Source organism: Calidris pugnax, unplaced genomic scaffold (assembly GCF_001431845.1).
Source record: "Calidris pugnax isolate Ruff unplaced genomic scaffold, ASM143184v1 scaffold41, whole genome shotgun sequence".
Lineage (NCBI taxonomy): Eukaryota > Metazoa > Chordata > Aves > Charadriiformes > Scolopacidae > Calidris > Calidris pugnax.
The window spans coordinates 8,077,808-8,102,452 of NW_015094509.1; the positions used below are offsets into that span (position 1 = coordinate 8,077,808).

A 24,645-nucleotide genomic window follows, 5' to 3' on the forward strand; every position below is an offset into this window, starting at 1 on the left:
CCCCAGTCCCTGCCTTGTGGTGCATCCACTCAAGAGGTATGGAGAGAAGTCACCAGTGAAGACTGAGGCAAAAAGGTTGTTGAGTACCTCAGCTATCAGGTGGTCTTTACTAGTCACCAACCACAAGATTCCCTTTGTTGCCTCAGTCTCTAATTGTTACCCATAAGCTTTCAACCTGCTCGTAGTTATTCTTCAGAGACAGCTTCAGCTCTTCACATTCTATCCATTTCTTGATGTTGAGGGCAACACTTCCACTCCTCTTTCCTCGCCTGTCCCTTCTGAACATCCTGTAGCTGTTGATAGCCTAACTCCAGTCATGGGATTTGTCCGACCAAGTTTCAGTAATAGCAACTTGGTTGTAGCTTTCTAGCAGCACATTGCCTTCAAGCTCCTCCTGTTTGCTGCCCGTGCTGCATGCGTTGAGTTAGAGGCACTTCAACTTCAGCTTCAACTGTCAGCCATGTCACCTTCTTAGAGGAACACCCCTTAATTCCTTTGGAGTATTTCACTGGTGTATCTCTCTTGGCTCCTGTTACCTCAGAAGTCCTGGGCTCATCTCTGTAAGACTTCAGGTGTGTTGCAGTGTGGCCAGCACATCTCGGAGCAACAAGCTGAGGGCCTTCACTAGCACCCTGTCCCTCTAACCTTGGTGTGTCAAATCATCTTCATTTTTCTTTGTTGTTAGAGCAGTTCCTGGCATGAGGACTGCTTGGTTGGCCCAGTTAGCAGTCTCCCAAACAATCCCTGGATGCAAATCAGGAGCTGGGAGTTCTCTCTGGCCTGTGCTGATCATCGGCTTGGATGTATGGCCACCCTGTTTTCGCAGCCTTCTGCTCACTCAGAGAAAAACAGCCCCTGTTTGCCTTTGTGTTCCAGCTCCAAAGAGTTTCACAAGAAACATTTGCTCAGCAGATCCGTTATTACTTCCACTGGGTTCTTCCTGCTGTTATTTCCTCTTTCCAAAATATACTGGGAAGTAAAATATATTAGTCTGTCTAAATGTGCTCTTTCTGTTTCTCTGGGCTGTGCATGATGTTTATTGAAAGAGTACTTGACCTGAATGACTCAAACCAATAGATGTTTGCTGTTAAAATGCATGCTATTTATTTAGTCCACAAAATACCAATGGCCATCAATAAAAGCATAGCGATTTCCCCTTTTCTTTTTTGTAAGCACTTACCTGCTGTGTCTTGCTCAAGGTTTCTGCAACAGACCCCGACCAGGCAGCTGATCAGAATGCCATTAGCTATTCCCTGCACGGACAGGGGGCCAGCAGCGAGTTCAGCATCGATGAGAACACCGGCGAGATCAGCGCCAACAAAAGGTTGGACCGCGAGAGGCGATTAACGTGGCGCTTCCTTGTTCTGGCGACGGATGAGAGCGGAGAGGGGCTGACCGGCTTCGCAGACGTGATCATAGAAGTGAGGGATGTGAACGACAACGCACCCCTTTTCCTCTGCGCGCTGGATGGCTGTTTCACCGGCCACGTCCCTGAGGATTCTCCGGCAGACACTCCTGTCATGGAGATGACAGCGGTGGACCTCGATGACCCAAAGGCTGGGACGAATGCCGTGCTAACATACAGCATCGTTCAGAATGTCCAAAATGAAATTAATCTGAACTTGTTCTCCATTGACTCTGTTAGTGGCACCATCTATACAGTGCTTGGGGCCCTGGATCGGGAGAAGGAAGACAGGTACCTGGTAGTGGTTGAGGCCAGAGATGGAGGAGGGCTTACTGGGACGGGCACTGCCACTATCTTGGTGACTGATGTGAACGATCATGCTCCAGTCTTCCTGCAGAGGATCTACACTGCATTTGTCTCTGAGAACGCCAGCATTAACACTGAGATAGCAGTGGTGTCTGCTGTGGACAGAGATGAGGGAGAAAATGCAATGGTGTCATTCAGCATCCTTGATGGTGATAACGACCGCAAGTTCTCCATAGAGACTGATGAAGTCAACAACTGTGGGTTTATCCGGCTGCGAAAGCGGATTGACTTTGAGAAGCCTCATGAGAGAGTGTTCAATTTGACTCTGAAAGCGGAGGACATGGATTTTTTCAGCATTGCTCACTGCGTGATCTATGTGGAGGACTCCAATGACCATGCTCCTGTCTTCTACCCCCAGTTCTATGAAGTGGCTGCGTTGGGGGAAGATGTACCTGTTGGCACCAAAGTTGTTCAGGTTTCTGCTGTTGACTTGGATTCTGGCCTGAATGGAAGGTTTTTTTTCCAGCTGCTAAACAAGTCTGACCCAGGTGGCCAGTTTTCCGTGGCTAGTGATGGCTGGGTGATGGTTGCAGGACCACTGGATCATGAGACAGTGACACAGTACCAGCTCATTGTCATTGCCACTGATATGGGGCAGCCCCCTCTGACTGGCAGTGCCACTGTGTTGGTGACACTGCAGGATGTAAATGACAATGGACCAGAGTTTGAGGCTCATTATAACCCAGTGGTCTGGGAAAACACAGCTTCTCCACAGGTCGTCCAAATGAACGAGACCTCTACTTTGCTGTATGCTAAGGATCGAGACACTGCCGCTAATGGAGCACCTTTCTCCTTTCACCTTCTCGGTGACTTTGATAGTCTGAGGAACTTCAACTTGCAGGACTTCCACAATGGAAGTGCCTTGCTCACCGCGCTGCGTACCTTTGACAGGGAAGTGCACAAGGTGTTCTACCTGCCCATCCTGATTACAGACAGCGGGATCCCACCGATGAGCTCCACCAACACACTGACCGTAAATATCGGGGACCAAAATGACCACCCGCATTCTGCTGGCTACATGGAATGTCTCATTTACAGCTATGATGGTAAATCACTCCCTGATGCTTGCTTCCTAGTGTGATAGTAAGGCCAAAGAGCAGCTGTGAGATTCACAAGAGGACTCTGTCCTGTTCCACATAAGCTAAGATCTTAGAAGAGGTGCTACTGAAGTTTGCTTAAGCTCCACCAGGTGTAGGTGTGTAGGGCACAGGATTCTGGGCCATTTGGTTTGTGGAAGAAATTGAGACAGCCTTGAAGGAAGAGCATAGCTGGCTGCTACCCTGTCTGTTTCTCTCAAAATTGAGTAATGGTCTCTTGTTTTCAGATGCAGTTTTCCAGCAACATTAACATTTCAGGGAGAAAAAACCCCCGAAATTCATAATGTTGCAGAGAAGTGATGAGTCCGAACACTGAGAACCTTCTTCTTCCTCTTAAAACCTTTTTTCTCCTCCAGACTGCATTAAGTTTTAATGAATAAGTTGAACTCACGTGTAACTGCCTGAGACATTTATATAAACCTCCAGCTGACAACTGCTGTTATGGGGGAGTTTTCTGTGAATGGTGGCTTCAGGCAGTGTGAGAGAGGCCACTTTTCCCTTCTTCCCTTGGTGATTAGCCAGCAGTTCTCTTGTGATCCAGTGTCCCCACGTAATAAGCCCAACAGCAAAATAAACCACACAGGTAAAAATATTTTGGGATACTTGCATCCATGTAAGTTCAGTAGTAAGTTCAGTAAGTTCCTTCCCCTTCTACTCTGCTGTGTATCCTATGGTTTGATAGCACATTAAATAGATTGCCTGTTGTGGGCACACTAGAAATGATTTCTGTATAGTTGCTGTGCTGCAAATATAGCTGCAAATACCATTTATTTGTACTGAAATGTTGTTCTGCCTGTTGTGTGCTTGCTCTCAAGTTCAGCTTACTGTAAAGTTGAAACCAAGTCTGTTTGCTCTTTGCTGAGAAACTCTGTTTGTAGCCTAAGTACCAGACCTTTTCATTAAGGCCGAGTTCCCTTTTAGCTTCCTCTTTAAAGGCTAAACTCATCTGTGCTGCTAATTTCTGGGAGAGACTAGTCAAGTCTTAGATCTTTGGTTATTTAAAATATGAAGAGACAGAGTCAGAAGGCTACTGTCGTGTTACATCCACATAATGTGGGAGTCGAACACCGGGGCATCCTGTATACTGTCTCCTGCAAAATACCCAATGAATGTGGCCACAGCTGGTCTGACTGTGCCACTTCTATGCACTGTTGTTTTAGGTATCCTCCCCATGACTGTACTGGGACAGGTTCCTGCCCCTGATGTTGATGACTGGGATCGCAAAATCTACCAGTTTGAAGGAAAAACATCAAGGTATTTGGAGAGAAAAATGCAAGTTGCGTGAAATGTATGGAAATCTTGCCCACCCACAAAACCATAGAAAGTATTGAAACTGCCTTTTTTTTGAAAATAAGTGTGCAAAAGTGTTTTGTTGGTTAGAAGCTTGTAGCTCTCCAAAAGCCCTTTCAAATGCAAGGCTGCATGCCAAACCAGTCCACTTCCCATTGCCTGATCAGCTAGAACACCATTCTAAATTTCTGTTCACAATCATGCCCACAATGAGCATCAGTGAGCTACTACAGAAAAAATACCCACTAACTTCCACCCTCCTTTATCCAAGCTCCTGGAGAGTTGGTGTTTCCGTGTCACCGTTGGTTTTAAGACCTTATTTGTATTAGATGTATTTACACCAAATCGTTTGGATTATGACCAGAGTTGAGATGTACATGTGCCATTTAGAAGTTTATACAGAGGTGTCACTCTCAATTAATGTATCTAAACTAGGAGTTTGGACTATTTCCAAAGTTATGGTTATAGTAGCTTGAGTCTTCCTACACAGTTAATACGCCATAAAAGCAGGAAGAAACCTTCTTGATATACTGGTAAAGAGTGAGTAGGAGCCAACAGAGGGCAATGTAAAAAAGTTCTGTTCTGCCCTTCATGAGGGAACACATCTGCTTTCTTTGATAGCTTTCCCAAAATGAAGTGGATAGGGAAAACCGGAAGTGATGATAATTACTACTTAGCTTTTTAACTTCTCATAGCTTGTTCCTTGACTTAACTCTTATTACAGGTACTTTATCCTTAATGATAACTCAGGTTTGCTGACTATTAAAGAAGGAACCCCTTCAGGAACATACAACATAAGAGTGAGAGTCATTGATGGAGTCTGGCCAGATGTTGTCTCAACTGTAAAAGTTATAGTGAAGGAAATCAAAGATGATGCCCTCCATAATGCTGGTTCTATACGAATAAAAGGTAAGCAATGTGATGGAGTACATTAGGATCATAATACTGAAATCCATCTCTCTGATGTTACTGCTGTGTTACTTAGAATTCTAATTCTCTTAAACATGGGATGAGAGCTAATAGTTTTGTAGGTAAGGGTTTGAAAATGCATATTTGTTTTCATGATACTCTGACACTGCACAGGAAAGAGTATCCATGGAGAAAAAAGACAGCAAGAAATGCTTGTCTGATGCAGAAGACAAAGATGAAAGATTTCTACACCAATTTTTAAACAAAACAGTAATTTATGTTTCAGAAAAAAACCTTCATTTGAACAAGTGTCTGCCTGAAGTTCACTAAATTGTTTCAATCTTTGTGGGAAAGTAAGATCTTCCAAACATGTTTTTGATTTAAAAGAATTTAAAAAAAAAAAAAAGAAATCAGTAAGAGTCAAAAAGATTCAGAACAGAAGCCCTGAGTAGAAACCAGCATGGAAAATTTCAGAGCCTAAAAATGAAAATACTGCTGAATTTGCAGTTGAGTCCATTTTCTGCTACTTTAATATTTATTCTGTGGTGTTCCTCTCTTTCATTGCTGCAACAGTTGCAAGATATGTTTGTCAGGTTTTTAACTTCTCTTACAGGTATCACTCCTGAGGAGTTCATATCCCAATCCCCTGAAAAACAGAGCAAATACTATGAGATGAAGAAGCTGCTTTCAGAAATTATATCAGTCCAACTGGAAAATGTTCACATTTTCAGTGTATTAAACAGCCCAGGTCAAACCCGAGGGATCGATGTCTGGTTTGCAGTTTATGGTCCCTCTTACTATAAAGCAGAAAAACTTAATGGCAATGTAGCAGCCTCCAGGTTGTGGGTAAGTATCTGAACTACATAAGAAACCACAGCATCTTCTCATTGTGTCTATTCAGATAATTTCCATTGCCTAGTGAATGCACATACTTGGAATGAGTGAAGAAGTAATGTGTGAGAAAAATGGATGGTTTTAATCAGTGAAGTCAAACAGTCCATTAGCACTTACATTAAAAGTTTCAAATATGAATGTTTTAAAAGCCGGCCTATAAATACATATTAAGTCACCAAACACTTTCAGGAATGTGAACATGTTTTTCCAAGTGAAAAGACTGTAAAACTCTGTATAAAAGATGTGTTTGGCTGATGCCTTTCTACATGTTTCAATTTTCAGTCCTCCATGCTGAAATGTTCTTTAGCTAGAACTTGCAAATCAGTCAAAAATTCCAACTTTCTGAGTTAAGAGGGCAAAGCAGTAAAATAACCACTCTCCTGTGGAAAAGCAGGTTGGAAATGTGCATTGACAGTTTAGTAAAGCTCCTGTCCCTCTTGCAAAAACATTATCAACTGAAATAAGATTTATGTTTAGAATCAGCGCTGCAGTACTAACTCACTTGTGCCAGAAAAGGTATTTCTTCATTGCCCAATGCCTGTCCACCCTTCCCGGTATTTTGAAGACAGAAGTCCAAATCAAAAATACAGCTCAGATGCTATGTAAACAGTCCATCAGAACCACCACAGATTAAAATTTATCTACTCAATTTATGATGAATATGATGATATTTTTGTCCTCTAAATGTTTGTTCATGCTATAATTGACTTATAGGAAGGCTTTTACCTTAACAGATGCCAGGCTGAACTGCCTTTGGCTGGATAGGGTGAGGTGGATATTGGCAGGGGGTGGCACAGCAACCAGTTTTGAAAATAACTAAGACTTGGGCTTTTCATTGCTGTCATTTGTGAGTTTCCTTTCTGTGGTAAAGTCAGATGAATGCAGCTAATTGTTCTCCACAGCTGGAAAACGTCTTGGACATAAATATCACCCAGATTGGCATCGATGAATGTGTGACTGCAAACTGTACTCACAGCAGCGGATGCATCAGCAAGCATGAAGAGACTCATGTGCCAACAATGACCACAGCTGGAAGCATTTCACTGGTGTCTGTGACAGTCCTGAGTCGTGCCCTGTGTGGCTGTGCAGCTCGGGAGAGTCCTCATCTCTCCTGCTCCTCATACCAGACAAACCCTTGCCTCAATGGTGGCACCTGCGTGGACACCGATTTGGGCTACAGGTTGGTAGAGCTCGGTCTGGTTGGGGAAGCAACATGCTTCTGGTTCTGTCCTTCAGGAGGACGACTGGAAGCTTGAGAAGGCATCCTTGTGTGTCTTCTCGCTGTGGTGGATCTGAGTTTTGTTACACTTCATGCACAGGTCTTGCAAACAAACCTCTATTTTCAGGTAGGTACTTAGGTTCGTCGTAGTCTCTGGGAAAACCTTTGGAAGTTTTCAGGCTGCACCAGTTAATGCCACCCTACAAAATGCAATAGGAAAGCAGAAACAAAGCCAGCCTCTTCTGAGGGCCCTCAATAGGTGTGACAGGACTCAGACTGAAGCTGCAGAAGCCCTGGTCATGGAAAAGATCTGAGTCTGACATTGCTGCTCAGATGTAATCAACCAGGGAAATTTTGCTGCCCAGAAGCCCTTGGTAGGCTCTGCCACCTATCATTTGCCCAGCTCTGAGGTTTCTTTGCTTCTGCTCCATTTTCTGCAGTTTGGTGCCATTTTCAGTAGTTTTGTGAATGATCTTTTTCTGCATCCTACCCCTGTTGTTCTGCTCTCAGTAGGTCCTAGCAATCTATGGGAAGCAGAAACTAAGAAATATGGGCCCAGCTGATCTCCCTGCCTGTACTCCTGCCCATTTCTGTTGCTCCTTTGGTTTCCCCCTTACAGGTTTTCTTATTGTCATGCTGTGATTATTCTTCTCTACAGAATCCCCAGAGCATTAAGGAAAGAACCCCAAGCATCTTTTTTTGGTAGTGTAAAGGAAATAAACCAGCTTGCAATGAGTGAAGATGTCCAGATCTACAACTGTTATACCTCTTCTCACTTTTTCTGGGTGATAGTATCTTCCCACACCCTTCCTGGGGAGATTCTCATTGGACACAAGAGGACAATTGTTTACACTGAGAACAATTGGCCATTGGAATAATCTCCCCAGGGAAGTGGTAGAAATTCCCCAACACTGGACACTTTTAAGATTCGGCTGGACAGGGTGCTGGGCCATCTTGTCTAGACCATGCTTTTGCCCAGAAAAGTTGGACCAGATGATCCTTGAGGTCCCTTCCAACCTGGTATTCCATGATTCTGTGATTCCTTTGCTTTCCCTGTCAATATTATAATGCCTTTAAACAAGCTGATAACTAAGCCTAGTGAAAAGCGGGTTTCTATTTTTTTGTTTTTTGGTGAAGAAATCAGAAGTTTTCATGTGCTTTGTATATTATAATGGCTCCATTGTTTATTCACATAATATTCTTGCATAGACAAATTATTATTTAGAACTAAAGCTCAATTGTGTTTGTACTAACAAGTCAATAGAAAACGTTTTATGAAAGGAGTTTTGCTAGTGCTTAACCCGTGCTAGGAATTAAACACGGGAGCAACATGGGCTCCTGTGTTTAAAGTAGAGAGTCCTGCTGTGGGAAGAGCCCTTCACAACTTCTGCTTGTATGGTGGATTTTTGCTTTTATTTATTTCTTAATAGATGCAGATGTCCTGCAAATTTCCACGGACCGGACTGCCAGCAGACAAAACACAGCTTCAGAGGCCACGGTTATGCCTGGTTCCCTCCTCTTAAGCCTTGCTTTGAGAGCCGCATCTCCTTAGAGTTTATCACTGAGGTGGCCGATGGACTTCTGCTGTACCATGGACCAGTGGCACCAGGGCAGCCTGGAGAACGGGAAGATTTCATTGCATTAGGTTAGCAACCTAAGGAGTATTTGTTCTTTGTGTTTGCATGAAGGTGGGATTCTACTTGTTGAAAGTTGATTTTTTTTTTTTTTTTTTTTTATTGCCAACAGACCCAGGCAACTGCTGGAGAAGGAGGGAGGTCATAGCACTTGGACATACAAATGAGTGTGGAAAACTGAACCTCTCTTAACTGTTTCCTTTTTAGGTTCATTACTTAATATTGAAAGATGCCAGTGAGGATTACCAGTTCTTCACCATTGAGCCTGAGACAGGAATTATTTCCACCCTTGCCTCTTTTGACCGAGAGAAAAGAGCCTCTTACTTGATTGAAGTTCAGTCTCAGGACTCTTCAGAATCTGCTAGACCTGGTGTCCATGGGCAGCCCAACACAGGTAAAACTAGTAAGGAATTACATATTGGGTAAAAGATATCAGACATTGGGCTTCTTAACTTTTCTAGCCTTGGGGGATATGTGAGCTGTCTGGAATATGATACAAGGTATTCCACCTCTGCCATTTCTAGTCTGCATGTTCCTCTTATATCTCCTTCTTAGACACAGCCTACGTAAGGATTTTTGTCAGTGATGTGAATGACAACGCCCCGGCATTTCCTCGGCCAGTGTATGAGGTCAGCATAGACGAGGACAGGGATGTTGGAAGTCCTGTTGTGACAGCAAAAGCAGAGGATGAAGATGAGGGTGAGTGGACCCTGCATGTCTTTCGAAGTCCTCCTAGTATTACTGTGTGTTGGGTTACTTCCTTTATGGGCAAACAAATCTCTGCGTTCAGGAGACGATTAAGCATTTCAAGCATTTGTAAAAGTGAGGAGAGAAGTTCTGGGAACACTGGAACATTTTATTTTATTAAGTGCTCAGGTTCCCAGTGCAAAGGTTCAGCTAGCTGGCAATCTCTCTGGGGCAGAATGAAGTCACCTGGAGTCACAACCCCGGTGTAACTTCACAAGAGGTAACAAAAACCCACTCACTCCTGAGCATAGGCTTGCTTTTTGCTGACTCCCACGCTTTCCAGATCTGCCTGGGAATCAGTTTTACTTATTAGTATTGCAAGAAAATCCAACCTGTGTGCTTTTTGGTGAGTTCATGGGATGAATGTGCTTGTGGAAGAATCTGTAAAACAGTGGAAAATGTGGGATGACATGGCCAGAAATGAAGGCAGGGAGAAGACGTGAATAAGGCAGGAAAAAAGGGAAAGCCAGACTTTCTTTTTGGTTTCACACTTTCATCAGCTGTGATGGTGTGAAACTTCTCCTACAGTGTGGTGAGACCAGATGGGCTGAACCAGTCTCCAGCAGCATGCACCACCAGTCAGTTCCTGTCTTAGCTTCCTCTGCAGATTTTTTCTTCCTTTCATGGGTTGATCCAGCTCAACCTGCTGGAGAAAACCAAACCCATGGGAAAAAAGAAGGCAAGCTGGTGCATTGGTGGCAGAGCCCAAACAAACACCCACGGGACAGGTTGCTGGGAGCAGGAAAGAGCTGACCATTCCTTTTGATGGCAGTGCTGTCATGCCTGGGAAAGAAGCCATTTAAAACCTTAATGATGCTTAAACTCATGCTGCAGAGGCAGCCACGCTCTTCCAAGCACTGATGTTGAGCACAGCCTGTTCACTTTCTTGCCATCCATATTGCTCTAGCCTTCTCATCCACACCTGACTCACAACTTAATACGCTGTAAGTTCTTTCTACTCCTAGCAGTTCACCTATTTAATTTGGGAAATGACTTTCTGCCATGAAATGCACTGCCATGTATTTTCTTTTTCAAGTAAGTAAACATGAAGCACCAATCTTACTATTTTTTTTCTTGTCCCTAAATATATTGCAATATTGCAACAATCAAACAGTTGCTACTGTATGCAGGTGGAATGTTCTGAGATTAATTCTTGCTCATAACTGAGGACGACTGTGATATTTTAGCACCATCCAGTGGTTAAAAAAAATAAAGTTCAGGAATATTGCCATTTGAAATGGGAGGCTTAAGAAACATTGAGCAAAAATAGCTTCCAGTATTTTAATAATGTTACTTTTTTATAATTGCAAGTGAATGTACAATAAATTAGAGGCACACAATTCCTTCATTACAAATAAACAGATGCTTGTCTGTGACTGCAAATTACATTTGTTAATATAAATGCAGACCTAACCCCCAATCTACCATACACAAACCCTTCACATTACACACATGGGTCACTCTGTTTGTGGTTGTGTCTGTGTTTTATCCCCCACACAGAGTGTAACAGTCTGGGCAAATGAGGTTTCTCTTGGATACATGTCCACTGAGCATTCAGAGAGTGGACAGGCAGCAGTTGTTTGCTTTCTCTTGTAGGTGCAAATGCCAAACTAAGGTATCAGATCACATCAGGAAATGCGAAAGGAGTTTTTGATGTGGAACCTGAGGTTGGAACTGTCTTCATCGCTCAGCCTCTGGATTATGAGCAAGAACAACATTATGAGCTCCGGCTTGTAGCTTCTGATGGAAAATGGGAAAACCACACTCTTATCATCATCAGTGTTGTCAATAAGAATGACGAAGCACCAGTCTTCACTCAGAATGAATACCAGGGCAGCGTCTTGGAGGAGCTGACAGATCTGCCTGTTCTTGTCCTAAAGGTAAAGCAGTTTGCACAAAGCAGGGCAAAACCTGACTTTTTGTTCAGCTCAATCCCATCCATCCACACAAATCCAAAAAGATTTTAGTTTCTTTAGGGTGGGTGAGCCCTGGTATTAGGATTTAGCTAGCAACATTCTGTAAAGAAGAGAATAAAGAAAGCCTGGTTGAATTTGCATGATGGTCTTGCTCCCTTGACCAGCATAAATAACTCCATGATCTTAAGGGTCATTTCCAACCTAACTGATTCTATGATTCTAAATGTTGAAAAACATGATGGCTTTCCTTTACAAAGCAGAGGTAGCATATTTTGAGTAACTGTATAAGTATAGCGTGGTTGGCACATGTACCTCATGCAATTAAGTCACAGGCTCCTTGGCTACATTTATATTACCAAGGACTCTAGAACTCAATCTCAGAATTGTAGAATAGTTTGGGTCATCTAGTCTAACCCCACCATTCAATGAGCAAAGACGTCTTCAACTAGAACAGGTTGCTCAGAGCCCCATCCAACTCGACCTTGAATGTTTCCAGGGATGATGCATCTACCACCTCTCTGGGCAACCTGTTCTGGTGTTTCATCACCCTCATTGTAAAGAATTTCTTCCTTATATCTACCTTATATCTAATCTAAATCTTCCCCCTTTTAGTTTAAAACCATTACCCATTGTCCTATTGCTACAGGCCCTGCTAAGAAGTCTGTCCCCATCTTTTCTGTAGGCCTCCTTTAGGTACTGAAAGGCTGCTATAAGGTCTCCCTGGAGCCTTCTCTTCTCTGTGCTAAATAACTCTCTCAGTCTGTTCTCATAGGAGAGGTGCTCCAGCCTCTGATCATTTTTGTGGCCCTCCTCTGGACCCATTCCAACAGGTCCATGACTTTCCTGTGCTGAGGGCTCCAGAGCTGGATGCAGAACTCCAGGTTGGGTCCTGAGAACTCCAGAGTGGAGTAGAGGGGCAGAATCACCTCCCTCAACCTGCTGACCACACTGCTTTTGATGCAGCCCAGGATACCGTGGGCTTTCTAGGCTGTGAGAGCACATTGTCAGCTCACACCCAGCTTTTCATTCACCAACACCCCCAAGTTGTCCTTGTCAGGGCTGCTCTCAATCCCTTCATCCCCCAGCCTGTATTGATACCAGTGCAGGACTCTGCATTTTGCCTTGTTGAACCTCATGAGGGCCCACTTCTCAAGCTTGTCCTGGTCCCTCTGGATGGCATGAAGTCCCTTAGGTGTGTCAGCTACACCACTCAGATTGGTGTCATCTGCCAACTTGATCAGGGTTCACTCGATCCCACTGTCTATGTCATTGATTCAGATATTAAACAGTGCTGGTGCCAACAGGGACCCCTGAGGGTCATCACTTGTCACCAATCTCCATCTGGATGTTGAGCCTTTGACCACTACCCTCTGGATGTCACCATCTAGCTAATTCCTCATCCACTGGTCAGTCCACCCATCAGATCCATATCTGTCCAATTTAGACAGAAAGACGTTGTGAAGGATTGTGCCAAAGGCCTTACAGAAGTCCAGATAGATGACGTCCATAGCTCTTCCCTCGTCCTCATGTAGTCAGTCCATCATAGATGGCCACTAGATTGGTCAGATAGGACTTGCCCTTGGTGAAGCCATGCCAGCTGTCTCAAATCACCTTCTTGTCCTCTATGTGCCTTAGCTCCTAGCATAGCTTTTAGGAGGATCTGTTTCACGATCTTCCCAGGCACAGAGGTGAGGCTGACAGGTCGGTAGTTCGCAGGGTCCTCCTTCCTAAAATGAGTGCAGTGTTCCCCTTTTTCCAGTCACCAGGGACTTCACCTGACCGCCATGACTTTTCAAATGTCATGGATAGTGGCTTGGAAACCGCATCAGCCAATTCCCTCAGGACTCCAGGACGCATCTCATCAGGTCCCATAGATTTCTGTATGTTCCAGGTTCCTCAGGTGGTCACAAACCTGATCTTCTCTTACAGTGGGAGAGACTTTTCTCCCCCAGTCCCTGCCTTGTGGTGCATCCACTCAAGAGGTATGGAGAGAAGTCACCAGTGAAGACTGAGGCAAAAAGGTTGTTGAGTACCTCAGCTATCAGGTGGTCTTTACTAGTCACCAACCACAAGATTCCCTTTGTTGCCTCAGTCTCTAATTGTTACCCATAAGCTTTCAACCTGCTCGTAGTTATTCTTCAGAGACAGCTTCAGCTCTTCACATTCTATCCATTTCTTGATGTTGAGGGCAACACTTCCACTCCTCTTTCCTCGCCTGTCCCTTCTGAACATCCTGTAGCTGTTGATAGCCTAACTCCAGTCATGGGATTTGTCCGACCAAGTTTCAGTAATAGCAACTTGGTTGTAGCTTTCTAGCAGCACATTGCCTTCAAGCTCCTCCTGTTTGCTGCCCGTGCTGCATGCGTTGAGTTAGAGGCACTTCAACTTCAGCTTCAACTGTCAGCCATGTCACCTTCTTAGAGGAACACCCCTTAATTCCTTTGGAGTATTTCACTGGTGTATCTCTCTTGGCTCCTGTTACCTCAGAAGTCCTGGGCTCATCTCTGTAAGACTTCAGGTGTGTTGCAGTGTGGCCAGCACATCTCGGAGCAACAAGCTGAGGGCCTTCACTAGCACCCTGTCCCTCTAACCTTGGTGTGTCAAATCATCTTCATTTTTCTTTGTTGTTAGAGCAGTTCCTGGCATGAGGACTGCTTGGTTGGCCCAGTTAGCAGTCTCCCAAACAATCCCTGGATGCAAATCAGGAGCTGGGAGTTCTCTCTGGCCTGTGCTGATCATCGGCTTGGATGTATGGCCACCCTGTTTTCGCAGCCTTCTGCTCACTCAGAGAAAAACAGCCCCTGTTTGCCTTTGTGTTCCAGCTCCAAAGAGTTTCACAAGAAACATTTGCTCAGCAGATCCGTTATTACTTCCACTGGGTTCTTCCTGCTGTTATTTCCTCTTTCCAAAATATACTGGGAAGTAAAATATATTAGTCTGTCTAAATGTGCTCTTTCTGTTTCTCTGGGCTGTGCATGATGTTTATTGAAAGAGTACTTGACCTGAATGACTCAAACCAATAGATGTTTGCTGTTAAAATGCATGCTATTTATTTAGTCCACAAAATACCAATGGCCATCAATAAAAGCATAGCGATTTCCCCTTTTCTTTTTTGTAAGCACTTACCTGCTGTGTCTTGCTCAAGGTTTCTGCAACAGACCCCGACCAGGCAGCTGATCAGAATGCCATTAGCTATTCCCTGCACGGACAGGGGGCCAGCAGCGAGTTCAGCATCGATGAGAACACCGGCGAGATCAGCGCCAACAAAAGGTTGGACCGCGAGAGGCGATTAACGTGGCGCTTCCTTGTTCTGGCGACGGATGAGAGCGGAGAGGGGCTGACCGGCTTCGCAGACGTGATCATAGAAGTGAGGGATGTGAACGACAACGCACCCCTTTTCCTCTGCGCGCTGGATGGCTGTTTCACCGGCCACGTCCCTGAGGATTCTCCGGCAGACACTCCTGTCATGGAGATGACAGCGGTGGACCTCGATGACCCAAAGGCTGGGACGAATGCCGTGCTAACATACAGCATCGTTCAGAATGTCCAAAATGAAATTAATCTGAACTTGTTCTCCATTGACTCTGTTAGTGGCACCATCTATACAGTGCTTGGGGCCCTGGATCGGGAGAAGGAAGACAGGTACCTGGTAGTGGTTGAGGCCAGAGATGGAGGAGGGCTTACTGGGACGGGCACTGCCACTATCTTGGTGACTGATGTGAACGATCATGCTCCAGTCTTCCTGCAGAGGATCTACACTGCATTTGTCTCTGAGAACGCCAGCATTAACACTGAGATAGCAGTGGTGTCTGCTGTGGACAGAGATGAGGGAGAAAATGCAATGGTGTCATTCAGCATCCTTGATGGTGATAACGACCGCAAGTTCTCCATAGAGACTGATGAAGTCAACAACTGTGGGTTTATCCGGCTGCGAAAGCGGATTGACTTTGAGAAGCCTCATGAGAGAGTGTTCAATTTGACTCTGAAAGCGGAGGACATGGATTTTTTCAGCATTGCTCACTGCGTGATCTATGTGGAGGACTCCAATGACCATGCTCCTGTCTTCTACCCCCAGTTCTATGAAGTGGCTGCGTTGGGGGAAGATGTACCTGTTGGCACCAAAGTTGTTCAGGTTTCTGCTGTTGACTTGGATTCTGGCCTGAATGGAAGGTTTTTTTTCCAGCTGCTAAACAAGTCTGACCCAGGTGGCCAGTTTTCCGTGGCTAGTGATGGCTGGGTGATGGTTGCAGGACCACTGGATCATGAGACAGTGACACAGTACCAGCTCATTGTCATTGCCACTGATATGGGGCAGCCCCCTCTGACTGGCAGTGCCACTGTGTTGGTGACACTGCAGGATGTAAATGACAATGGACCAGAGTTTGAGGCTCATTATAACCCAGTGGTCTGGGAAAACACAGCTTCTCCACAGGTCGTCCAAATGAACGAGACCTCTACTTTGCTGTATGCTAAGGATCGAGACACTGCCGCTAATGGAGCACCTTTCTCCTTTCACCTTCTCGGTGACTTTGATAGTCTGAGGAACTTCAACTTGCAGGACTTCCACAATGGAAGTGCCTTGCTCACCGCGCTGCGTACCTTTGACAGGGAAGTGCACAAGGTGTTCTACCTGCCCATCCTGATTACAGACAGCGGGATCCCACCGATGAGCTCCACCAACACACTGACCGTAAATATCGGGGACCAAAATGACCACCCGCATTCTGCTGGCTACATGGAATGTCTCATTTACAGCTATGATGGTAAATCACTCCCTGATGCTTGCTTCCTAGTGTGATAGTAAGGCCAAAGAGCAGCTGTGAGATTCACAAGAGGACTCTGTCCTGTTCCACATAAGCTAAGATCTTAGAAGAGGTGCTACTGAAGTTTGCTTAAGCTCCACCAGGTGTAGGTGTGTAGGGCACAGGATTCTGGGCCATTTGGTTTGTGGAAGAAATTGAGACAGCCTTGAAGGAAGAGCATAGCTGGCTGCTACCCTGTCTGTTTCTCTCAAAATTGAGTAATGGTCTCTTGTTTTCAGATGCAGTTTTCCAGCAACATTAACATTTCAGGGAGAAAAAACCCCCGAAATTCATAATGTTGCAGAGAAGTGATGAGTCCGAACACTGAGAACCTTCTTCTTCCTCTTAAAACCTTTTTTCTCCTCCAGACTGCATTAAGTTTTAATGAATAAGTTGAACTCACGTGTAACTGCCTGAGACATTTATATAAACCTCCAGCTGACAACTGCTGTTATGGGGGAGTTTTCTGTGAATGGTGGCTTCAGGCAGTGTGAGAGAGGCCACTTTTCCCTTCTTCCCTTGGTGATTAGCCAGCAGTTCTCTTGTGATCCAGTGTCCCCACGTAATAAGCCCAACAGCAAAATAAACCACACAGGTAAAAATATTTTGGGATACTTGCATCCATGTAAGTTCAGTAGTAAGTTCAGTAAGTTCCTTCCCCTTCTACTCTGCTGTGTATCCTATGGTTTGATAGCACATTAAATAGATTGCCTGTTGTGGGCACACTAGAAATGATTTCTGTATAGTTGCTGTGCTGCAAATATAGCTGCAAATACCATTTATTTGTACTGAAATGTTGTTCTGCCTGTTGTGTGCTTGCTCTCAAGTTCAGCTTACTGTAAAGTTGAAACCAAGTCTGTTTGCTCTTTGCTGAGAAACTCTGTTTGTAGCCTAAGTACCAGACCTTTTCATTAAGGCCGAGTTCCCTTTTAGCTTCCTCTTTAAAGGCTAAACTCATCTGTGCTGCTAATTTCTGGGAGAGACTAGTCAAGTCTTAGATCTTTGGTTATTTAAAATATGAAGAGACAGAGTCAGAAGGCTACTGTCGTGTTACATCCACATAATGTGGGAGTCGAACACCGGGGCATCCTGTATACTGTCTCCTGCAAAATACCCAATGAATGTGGCCACAGCTGGTCTGACTGTGCCACTTCTATGCACTGTTGTTTTAGGTATCCTCCCCATGACTGTACTGGGACAGGTTCCTGCCCCTGATGTTGATGACTGGGATCGCAAAATCTACCAGTTTGAAGGAAAAACATCAAGGTATTTGGAGAGAAAAATGCAAGTTGCGTGAAATGTATGGAAATCTTGCCCACCCACAAAACCATAGAAAGTATTGAAACTGCCTTTTTTTTGAAAATAAGTGTGCAAAAGTGTTTTGTTGGTTAGAAGCTTGTAGCTCTCCAAAAGCCCTTTCAAATGCAAGGCTGCATGCCAAACCAGTCCACTTCCCATTGCCTGATCAGCTAGAACACCATTCTAAATTTCTGTTCACAATCATGCCCACAATGAGCATCAGTGAGCTACTACAGAAAAAATACCCACTAACTTCCACCCTCCTTTATCCAAGCTCCTGGAGAGTTGGTGTTTCCGTGTCACCGTTGGTTTTAAGACCTTATTTGTATTAGATGTATTTACACCAAATCGTTTGGATTATGACCAGAGTTGAGATGTACATGTGCCATTTAGAAGTTTATACAGAGGTGTCACTCTCAATTAATGTATCTAAACTAGGAGTTTGGACTATTTCCAAAGTTATGGTTATAGTAGCTTGAGTCTTCCTACACAGTTAATACGCCATAAAAGCAGGAAGAAACCTTCTTGATATACTGGTAAAGAGTGAGTAGGAGCCAACAGAGGGCAATGTAAAAAAGTTCTGTTCTGCCCTTCATGAGGGAACACATCTGCTTTCTTTGATAGCTTTCCCAAAATGAAGTGGATAGGGAAAACCGGAAGTGATGATAATTACTACTTAGCTTTTTAACTTCTCATAGCTTGTTCCTTGACTTAACTCTTATTACAGGTACTTTATCCTTAATGATAACTCAGGTTTGCTGACTATTAAAGAAGGAACCCCTTCAGGAACATACAACATAAGAGTGAGAGTCATTGATGGAGTCTGGCCAGATGTTGTCTCAACTGTAAAAGTTATAGTGAAGGAAATCAAAGATGATGCCCTCCATAATGCTGGTTCTATACGAATAAAAGGTAAGCAATGTGATGGAGTACATTAGGATCATAATACTGAAATCCATCTCTCTGATGTTACTGCTGTGTTACTTAGAATTCTAATTCTCTTAAACATGGGATGAGAGCTAATAGTTTTGTAGGTAAGGGTTTGAAAATGCATATTTGTTTTCATGATACTCTGACACTGCACAGGAAAGAGTATCCATGGAGAAAAAAGACAGCAAGAAATGCTTGTCTGATGCAGAAGACAAAGATGAAAGATTTCTACACCAATTTTTAAACAAAACAGTAATTTATGTTTCAGAAAAAAACCTTCATTTGAACAAGTGTCTGCCTGAAGTTCACTAAATTGTTTCAATCTTTGTGGGAAAGTAAGATCTTCCAAACATGTTTTTGATTTAAAAGAATTTAAAAAAAAAAAAAAGAAATCAGTAAGAGTCAAAAAGATTCAGAACAGAAGCCCTGAGTAGAAACCAGCATGGAAAATTTCAGAGCCTAAAAATGAAAATACTGCTGAATTTGCAGTTGAGTCCATTTTCTGCTACTTTAATATTTATTCTGTGGTGTTCCTCTCTTTCATTGCTGCAACAGTTGCAAGATATGTTTGTCAGGTTTTTAACTTCTCTTACAGGTATCACTCCTGAGGAGTTCATATCCCAATCCCCTGAAAAACAGAGCAAATACTATGAGATGAAGAAGCTGCTTTCAGAAATTATATCAGTCCAACTGGAAAATGTTCACATTTTCAGTGTATTAAACAGCCCAGGTCAAACCCGAGGGATCGATGTCTGGTTTGCAGTTTATGGTCCCTCTTACTATAAAGCAGAAAAACTTAATGGCAATGTAGCAGCCTCCAGGTTGTGGGTAAGTATCTGAACTACATAAGAAACCACAGCATCTTCTCATTGTGTCTATTCAGATAATTTCCATTGCCTAGTGAATGCACATACTTGGAATGAGTGAAGAAGTAATGTGTGAGAAAAATGGATGGTTTTAATCAGTGAAGTCAAACAGTCCATTAGCACTTACATTAAAAGTTTCAAATATGAATGTTTTAAAAGCCGGCCTATAAATACATATTAAGTCACCAAACACTTTCAGGAATGTGAACATGTTTTTCCAAGTGAAAAGACTGTAAAACTCTGTATAAAAGATGTGTTTGGCTGATGCCTTTCTACATGTTTCAATTTTCAGTCCTCCATGCTGAAATGTTCTTTAGCTAGAACTTGCAAATCAGTCAAAAATTCCAACTTTCTGAGTTAAGAGGGCAAAGCAGTAAAATAACCACTCTCCTGTGGAAAAGCAGGTTGGAAATGTGCATTGACAGTTTAGTAAAGCTCCTGTCCCTCTTGCAAAAACATTATCAACTGAAATAAGATTTATGTTTAGAATCAGCGCTGCAGTACTAACTCACTTGTGCCAGAAAAGGTATTTCTTCATTGCCCAATGCCTGTCCACCCTTCCCGGTATTTTGAAGACAGAAGTCCAAATCAAAAATACAGCTCAGATGCTATGTAAACAGTCCATCAGAACCACCACAGATTAAAATTTATCTACTCAATTTATGATGAATATGATGATATTTTTGTCCTCTAAATGTTTGTTCATGCTATAATTGACTTATAGGAAGGCTTTTACCTTAACAGATGCCAGGCTGAACTGCCTTTGGCTGGATAGGGTGAGGTGGATATTGGCAGGGGGTGGCACAGCAACCAGTTTTGAAAATAACTAAGACTTGGGCTTTTCATTGCTGTCATTTGTGAGTTTCCTTTCTGTGGTAAAGTCAGATGAATGCAGCTAATTGTTCTCCACAGCTGGAAAACGTCTTGGACATAAATATCACCCAGATTGGCATCGATGAATGTGTGACTGCAAACTGTACTCACAGCAGCGGATGCATCAGCAAGCATGAAGAGACTCATGTGCCAACAATGACCACAGCTGGAAGCATTTCACTGGTGTCTGTGACAGTCCTGAGTCGTGCCCTGTGTGGCTGTGCAGCTCGGGAGAGTCCTCATCTCTCCTGCTCCTCATACCAGACAAACCCTTGCCTCAATGGTGGCACCTGCGTGGACACCGATTTGGGCTACAGGTTGGTAGAGCTCGGTCTGGTTGGGGAAGCAACATGCTTCTGGTTCTGTCCTTCAGGAGGACGACTGGAAGCTTGAGAAGGCATCCTTGTGTGTCTTCTCGCTGTGGTGGATCTGAGTTTTGTTACACTTCATGCACAGGTCTTGCAAACAAACCTCTATTTTCAGGTAGGTACTTAGGTTCGTCGTAGTCTCTGGGAAAACCTTTGGAAGTTTTCAGGCTGCACCAGTTAATGCCACCCTACAAAATGCAATAGGAAAGCAGAAACAAAGCCAGCCTCTTCTGAGGGCCCTCAATAGGTGTGACAGGACTCAGACTGAAGCTGCAGAAGCCCTGGTCATGGAAAAGATCTGAGTCTGACATTGCTGCTCAGATGTAATCAACCAGGGAAATTTTGCTGCCCAGAAGCCCTTGGTAGGCTCTGCCACCTATCATTTGCCCAGCTCTGAGGTTTCTTTGCTTCTGCTCCATTTTCTGCAGTTTGGTGCCATTTTCAGTAGTTTTGTGAATGATCTTTTTCTGCATCCTACCCCTGTTGTTCTGCTCTCAGTAGGTCCTAGCAATCTATGGGAAGCAGAAACTAAGAAATATGGGCCCAGCTGATCTCCCTGCCTGTACTCCTGCCCATTTCTGTTGCTCCTTTGGTTTCCCCCTTACAGGTTTTCTTATTGTCATGCTGTGATTATTCTTCTCTACAGAATCCCCAGAGCATTAAGGAAAGAACCCCAAGCATCTTTTTTTGGTAGTGTAAAGGAAATAAACCAGCTTGCAATGAGTGAAGATGTCCAGATCTACAACTGTTATACCTCTTCTCACTTTTTCTGGGTGATAGTATCTTCCCACACCCTTCCTGGGGAGATTCTCATTGGACACAAGAGGACAATTGTTTACACTGAGAACAATTGGCCATTGGAATAATCTCCCCAGGGAAGTGGTAGAAATTCCCCAACACTGGACACTTTTAAGATTCGGCTGGACAGGGTGCTGGGCCATCTTGTCTAGACCATGCTTTTGCCCAGAAAAGTTGGACCAGATGATCCTTGAGGTCCCTTCCAACCTGGTATTCCATGATTCTGTGATTCCTTTGCTTTCCCTGTCAATATTATAATGCCTTTAAACAAGCTGATAACTAAGCCTAGTGAAAAGCGGGTTTCTATTTTTTTGTTTTTTGGTGAAGAAATCAGAAGTTTTCATGTGCTTTGTATATTATAATGGCTCCATTGTTTATTCACATAATATTCTTGCATAGACAAATTATTATTTAGAACTAAAGCTCAATTGTGTTTGTACTAACAAGTCAATAGAAAACGTTTTATGAAAGGAGTTTTGCTAGTGCTTAACCCGTGCTAGGAATTAAACACGGGAGCAACATGGGCTCCTGTGTTTAAAGTAGAGAGTCCTGCTGTGGGAAGAGCCCTTCACAACTTCTGCTTGTATGGTGGATTTTTGCTTTTATTTATTTCTTAATAGATGCAGATGTCCTGCAAATTTCCACGGACCGGACTGCCAGCAGACAAAACACAGCTTCAGAGGCCACGGTTATGCCTGGTTCCCTCCTCTTAAGCCTTGCTTTGAGAGCCGCATCTCCTTAGAGTTTATCACTGAGGTGGCCGATGGACTTCTGCTGTACCATGGACCAGTGGCACCAGGGCAGCCTGGAGAACGGGAAGATTTCATTGCATTAGGTTAGCAACCTAAGGAGTATTTGTTCTTTGTGTTTGCATGAAGGTGGGATTCTACTTGTTGAAAGTTGATTTTTTTTTTTTTTTTTTTGTAAAGTTGATGGGTTTTTTTGTAAAAGGCTCAGGAAGTTAGTATTGGAGAAAAAGGAGAATGGAGACAATTTACCAGCATGCCCTGGTACATACGTATCCTGTGTTAGAAGCTGGATTTTTTTTTTTAACTTGCTAAAGAACTCCTCCAACTAAAATCTAGTTGTAAGAATTGGTTCAATTGGCTTTGAGGGGGAACATGGTTCGTGCACATCCAGTAAGAGTCTTTTCTTTGCAGAGCTCTCCGGTGGTGTCCCGTCGCTGACCGTGAGACACAGCTCTAGTGAGCTTTTCCTGCAGCTGTCACGAAAAGTTAATGTTGCAGATCGCCGCTGGCACAATATAAAAATTATAAATGATGGAAAGGCAAGTGTAAATATGGGCAATTCTGTGGAAGCACTAATTCATGTACCTAGTTATCCCTCCGAAATCCTTCCTCTCTCTTTTCATCCATCAGTCTTTCATCACCTCTGCAGCAGCAGGGATTGCAGTTTGTCAGCTCAAACATCCCCATAGTCTTGAGGCAGTGAAGCAGAACAAGGCCAGGAACAGTCTGATCCAATTTTGAAATAGACCCTGCATTTTTTTTTGTTGTTTAATGATCCTATTTATCACTTTGACCACAGAGTGGTGATAATCCAGGGGCTAAATACTTCCTGGACTTGATGGATTGAAATATCCTTAATTTCTCTGAGCAGGAAACTCTGGCCCCCCAAGTGATTTCAGACATGCAGCACAAAGGAGATGTTCCCTTACAATAAAAGTGTATCTATCTTTCCTTTGGGAGCGTCTTGCTCATATAACACTGGCAAAGGCATCTGCTAGTCTCCCCCTTCCTATCCTCCATAAGACAAGCTGGGGACGTGCCAGGATCTGGAATGGGGAGCCTGACAGACTGTCTGCTCTGCCAGGTTGTCTCTCTGGGTTCTGGTTTGGCAGAAAACTCCAAGAAAATCCCATCTTCCTTCTATCATGGCATGGTCATGGTAGAGTCAGATCTTTCTTTTGTGTGGCTTCTCGGTTATACACCATGTGCAATAACCTTCTGGATGAGTATGTTGGGAGTGTTTTATTATTTTAATAATGTTTCCTGCATTGTAATTGCTAATTACTATTCCTCCTTGTGCTAAGTGAAAGAAAACGTGTAATTAAAATGCATGTCTATCTCTGTGTGCAATTGTTTTAAATACTGTCTTTCTCTAGAAAGTGAAGCTGATTCTTGACCACTGCGTAAATGTCTCAGTTAGAGACAGTGACAGTGCTATTAAGAAGATCTCCCAAGTGGATCTGTCCGTCTGTGAAGCCTCTGGAGAGACTGGGGGATCTCAAAGGTAAAAAAAACCAAACCACCAAGAACTGGAAACAGGGGGTAATCAGCCAAGTTGCTGTATTTTGCATGACACTAATTTTTGCTTTCCCTTCATCATGGGTAGGTTGTTCAGCGGCCATCAGCCCCTCCAGCTGGGTGGAGTTAAGAAGACTTTGCCATACCACGACTCACAAAGGCGCTTCAGAGGGTTTGTTGGCTGCATCCGCAACGTCGTTGTTGATAGCAAGGTAGGGCTGCTAAGACCAGTCTTTGGTTGACTGCTGTTAACTGTAGACACCTGACGTGATGCTTCCCTTTTTGTCCATTTCCAGGTCTATGACTTAGAGCACCCTGCAGAGTCCTTCAACAGTGCTCCCGGCTGTGTCCTTACGGATGAAATGTGTCAGAGTGGAGGGATGGCCTCCTGTGGTGTCCACGGCAAGTGTGTTGGTGGCTGGGATTTCTTTCGGTGCGACTGTTCCCCAGGGTATGCTGGACCAGCCTGTGAAAAAGGTACTGCAAGTTCTAGGGAGAAATTAATGCTGAGGAACTGTGGGAACAGAGTCAAACATACTGCTTCAAATTTGCCACAACTTTAATCTGAGCGGCCTAATAAGACCACGGTGGGCTCTGGGAGTGATTGAGATCTGCAGCAATGTAAAGATCCTTCTAACTCTTGAGGAATAATGCCACAGATGAGCATTTTTTTTTGAAACCTGCTTTACTTTATGGGTGAGGCAAGTGGTCAGTCAGGTCATTTTCTTCTTTTCATCACAGCATCTTACTTCTCAGTGGCGAAAGATGAAACATTCTGCATTGTGCCTTCTTCCTTTTATCATACTGATCACAAAATGTAGTTTAATGAACGTGGCACTATTTGTTTGTCGTCTTGCAGCAGTTATAAGAGTGATGAGGTTGCCGGCTTGGTATGTTCTCCCTGTGAAACCTGGGCACACAACCCTCCAGTCCTCAGGCCCAATTTTCCATCTGTAAAGTGGGAA

General features: G+C 43.8%; 1 protein-coding gene across 1 annotated transcript in view; it reads left to right on the forward strand.

The window, feature by feature from the left end:
- Positions 1–24,645, forward strand: part of LOC106902038 (neural-cadherin-like) — a 71,232-nt gene that overhangs the window by 38,214 nt on the left and 8,373 nt on the right. The window contains exons 18-27 of the mRNA XM_014965203.1: positions 1,200–2,817; positions 4,029–4,122; positions 4,883–5,067; positions 5,681–5,913; positions 6,864–7,141; positions 8,611–8,825; positions 22,574–22,701; positions 23,539–23,666; positions 23,769–23,892; positions 23,977–24,157. Of these exons, the coding sequence (XP_014820689.1) occupies positions 1,200–2,817; positions 4,029–4,122; positions 4,883–5,067; positions 5,681–5,913; positions 6,864–7,141; positions 8,611–8,825; positions 22,574–22,701; positions 23,539–23,666; positions 23,769–23,892; positions 23,977–24,157 (3,184 nt within the window). The remainder of the gene's footprint in view (positions 1–1,199; positions 2,818–4,028; positions 4,123–4,882; positions 5,068–5,680; positions 5,914–6,863; positions 7,142–8,610; positions 8,826–22,573; positions 22,702–23,538; positions 23,667–23,768; positions 23,893–23,976; positions 24,158–24,645) is intronic.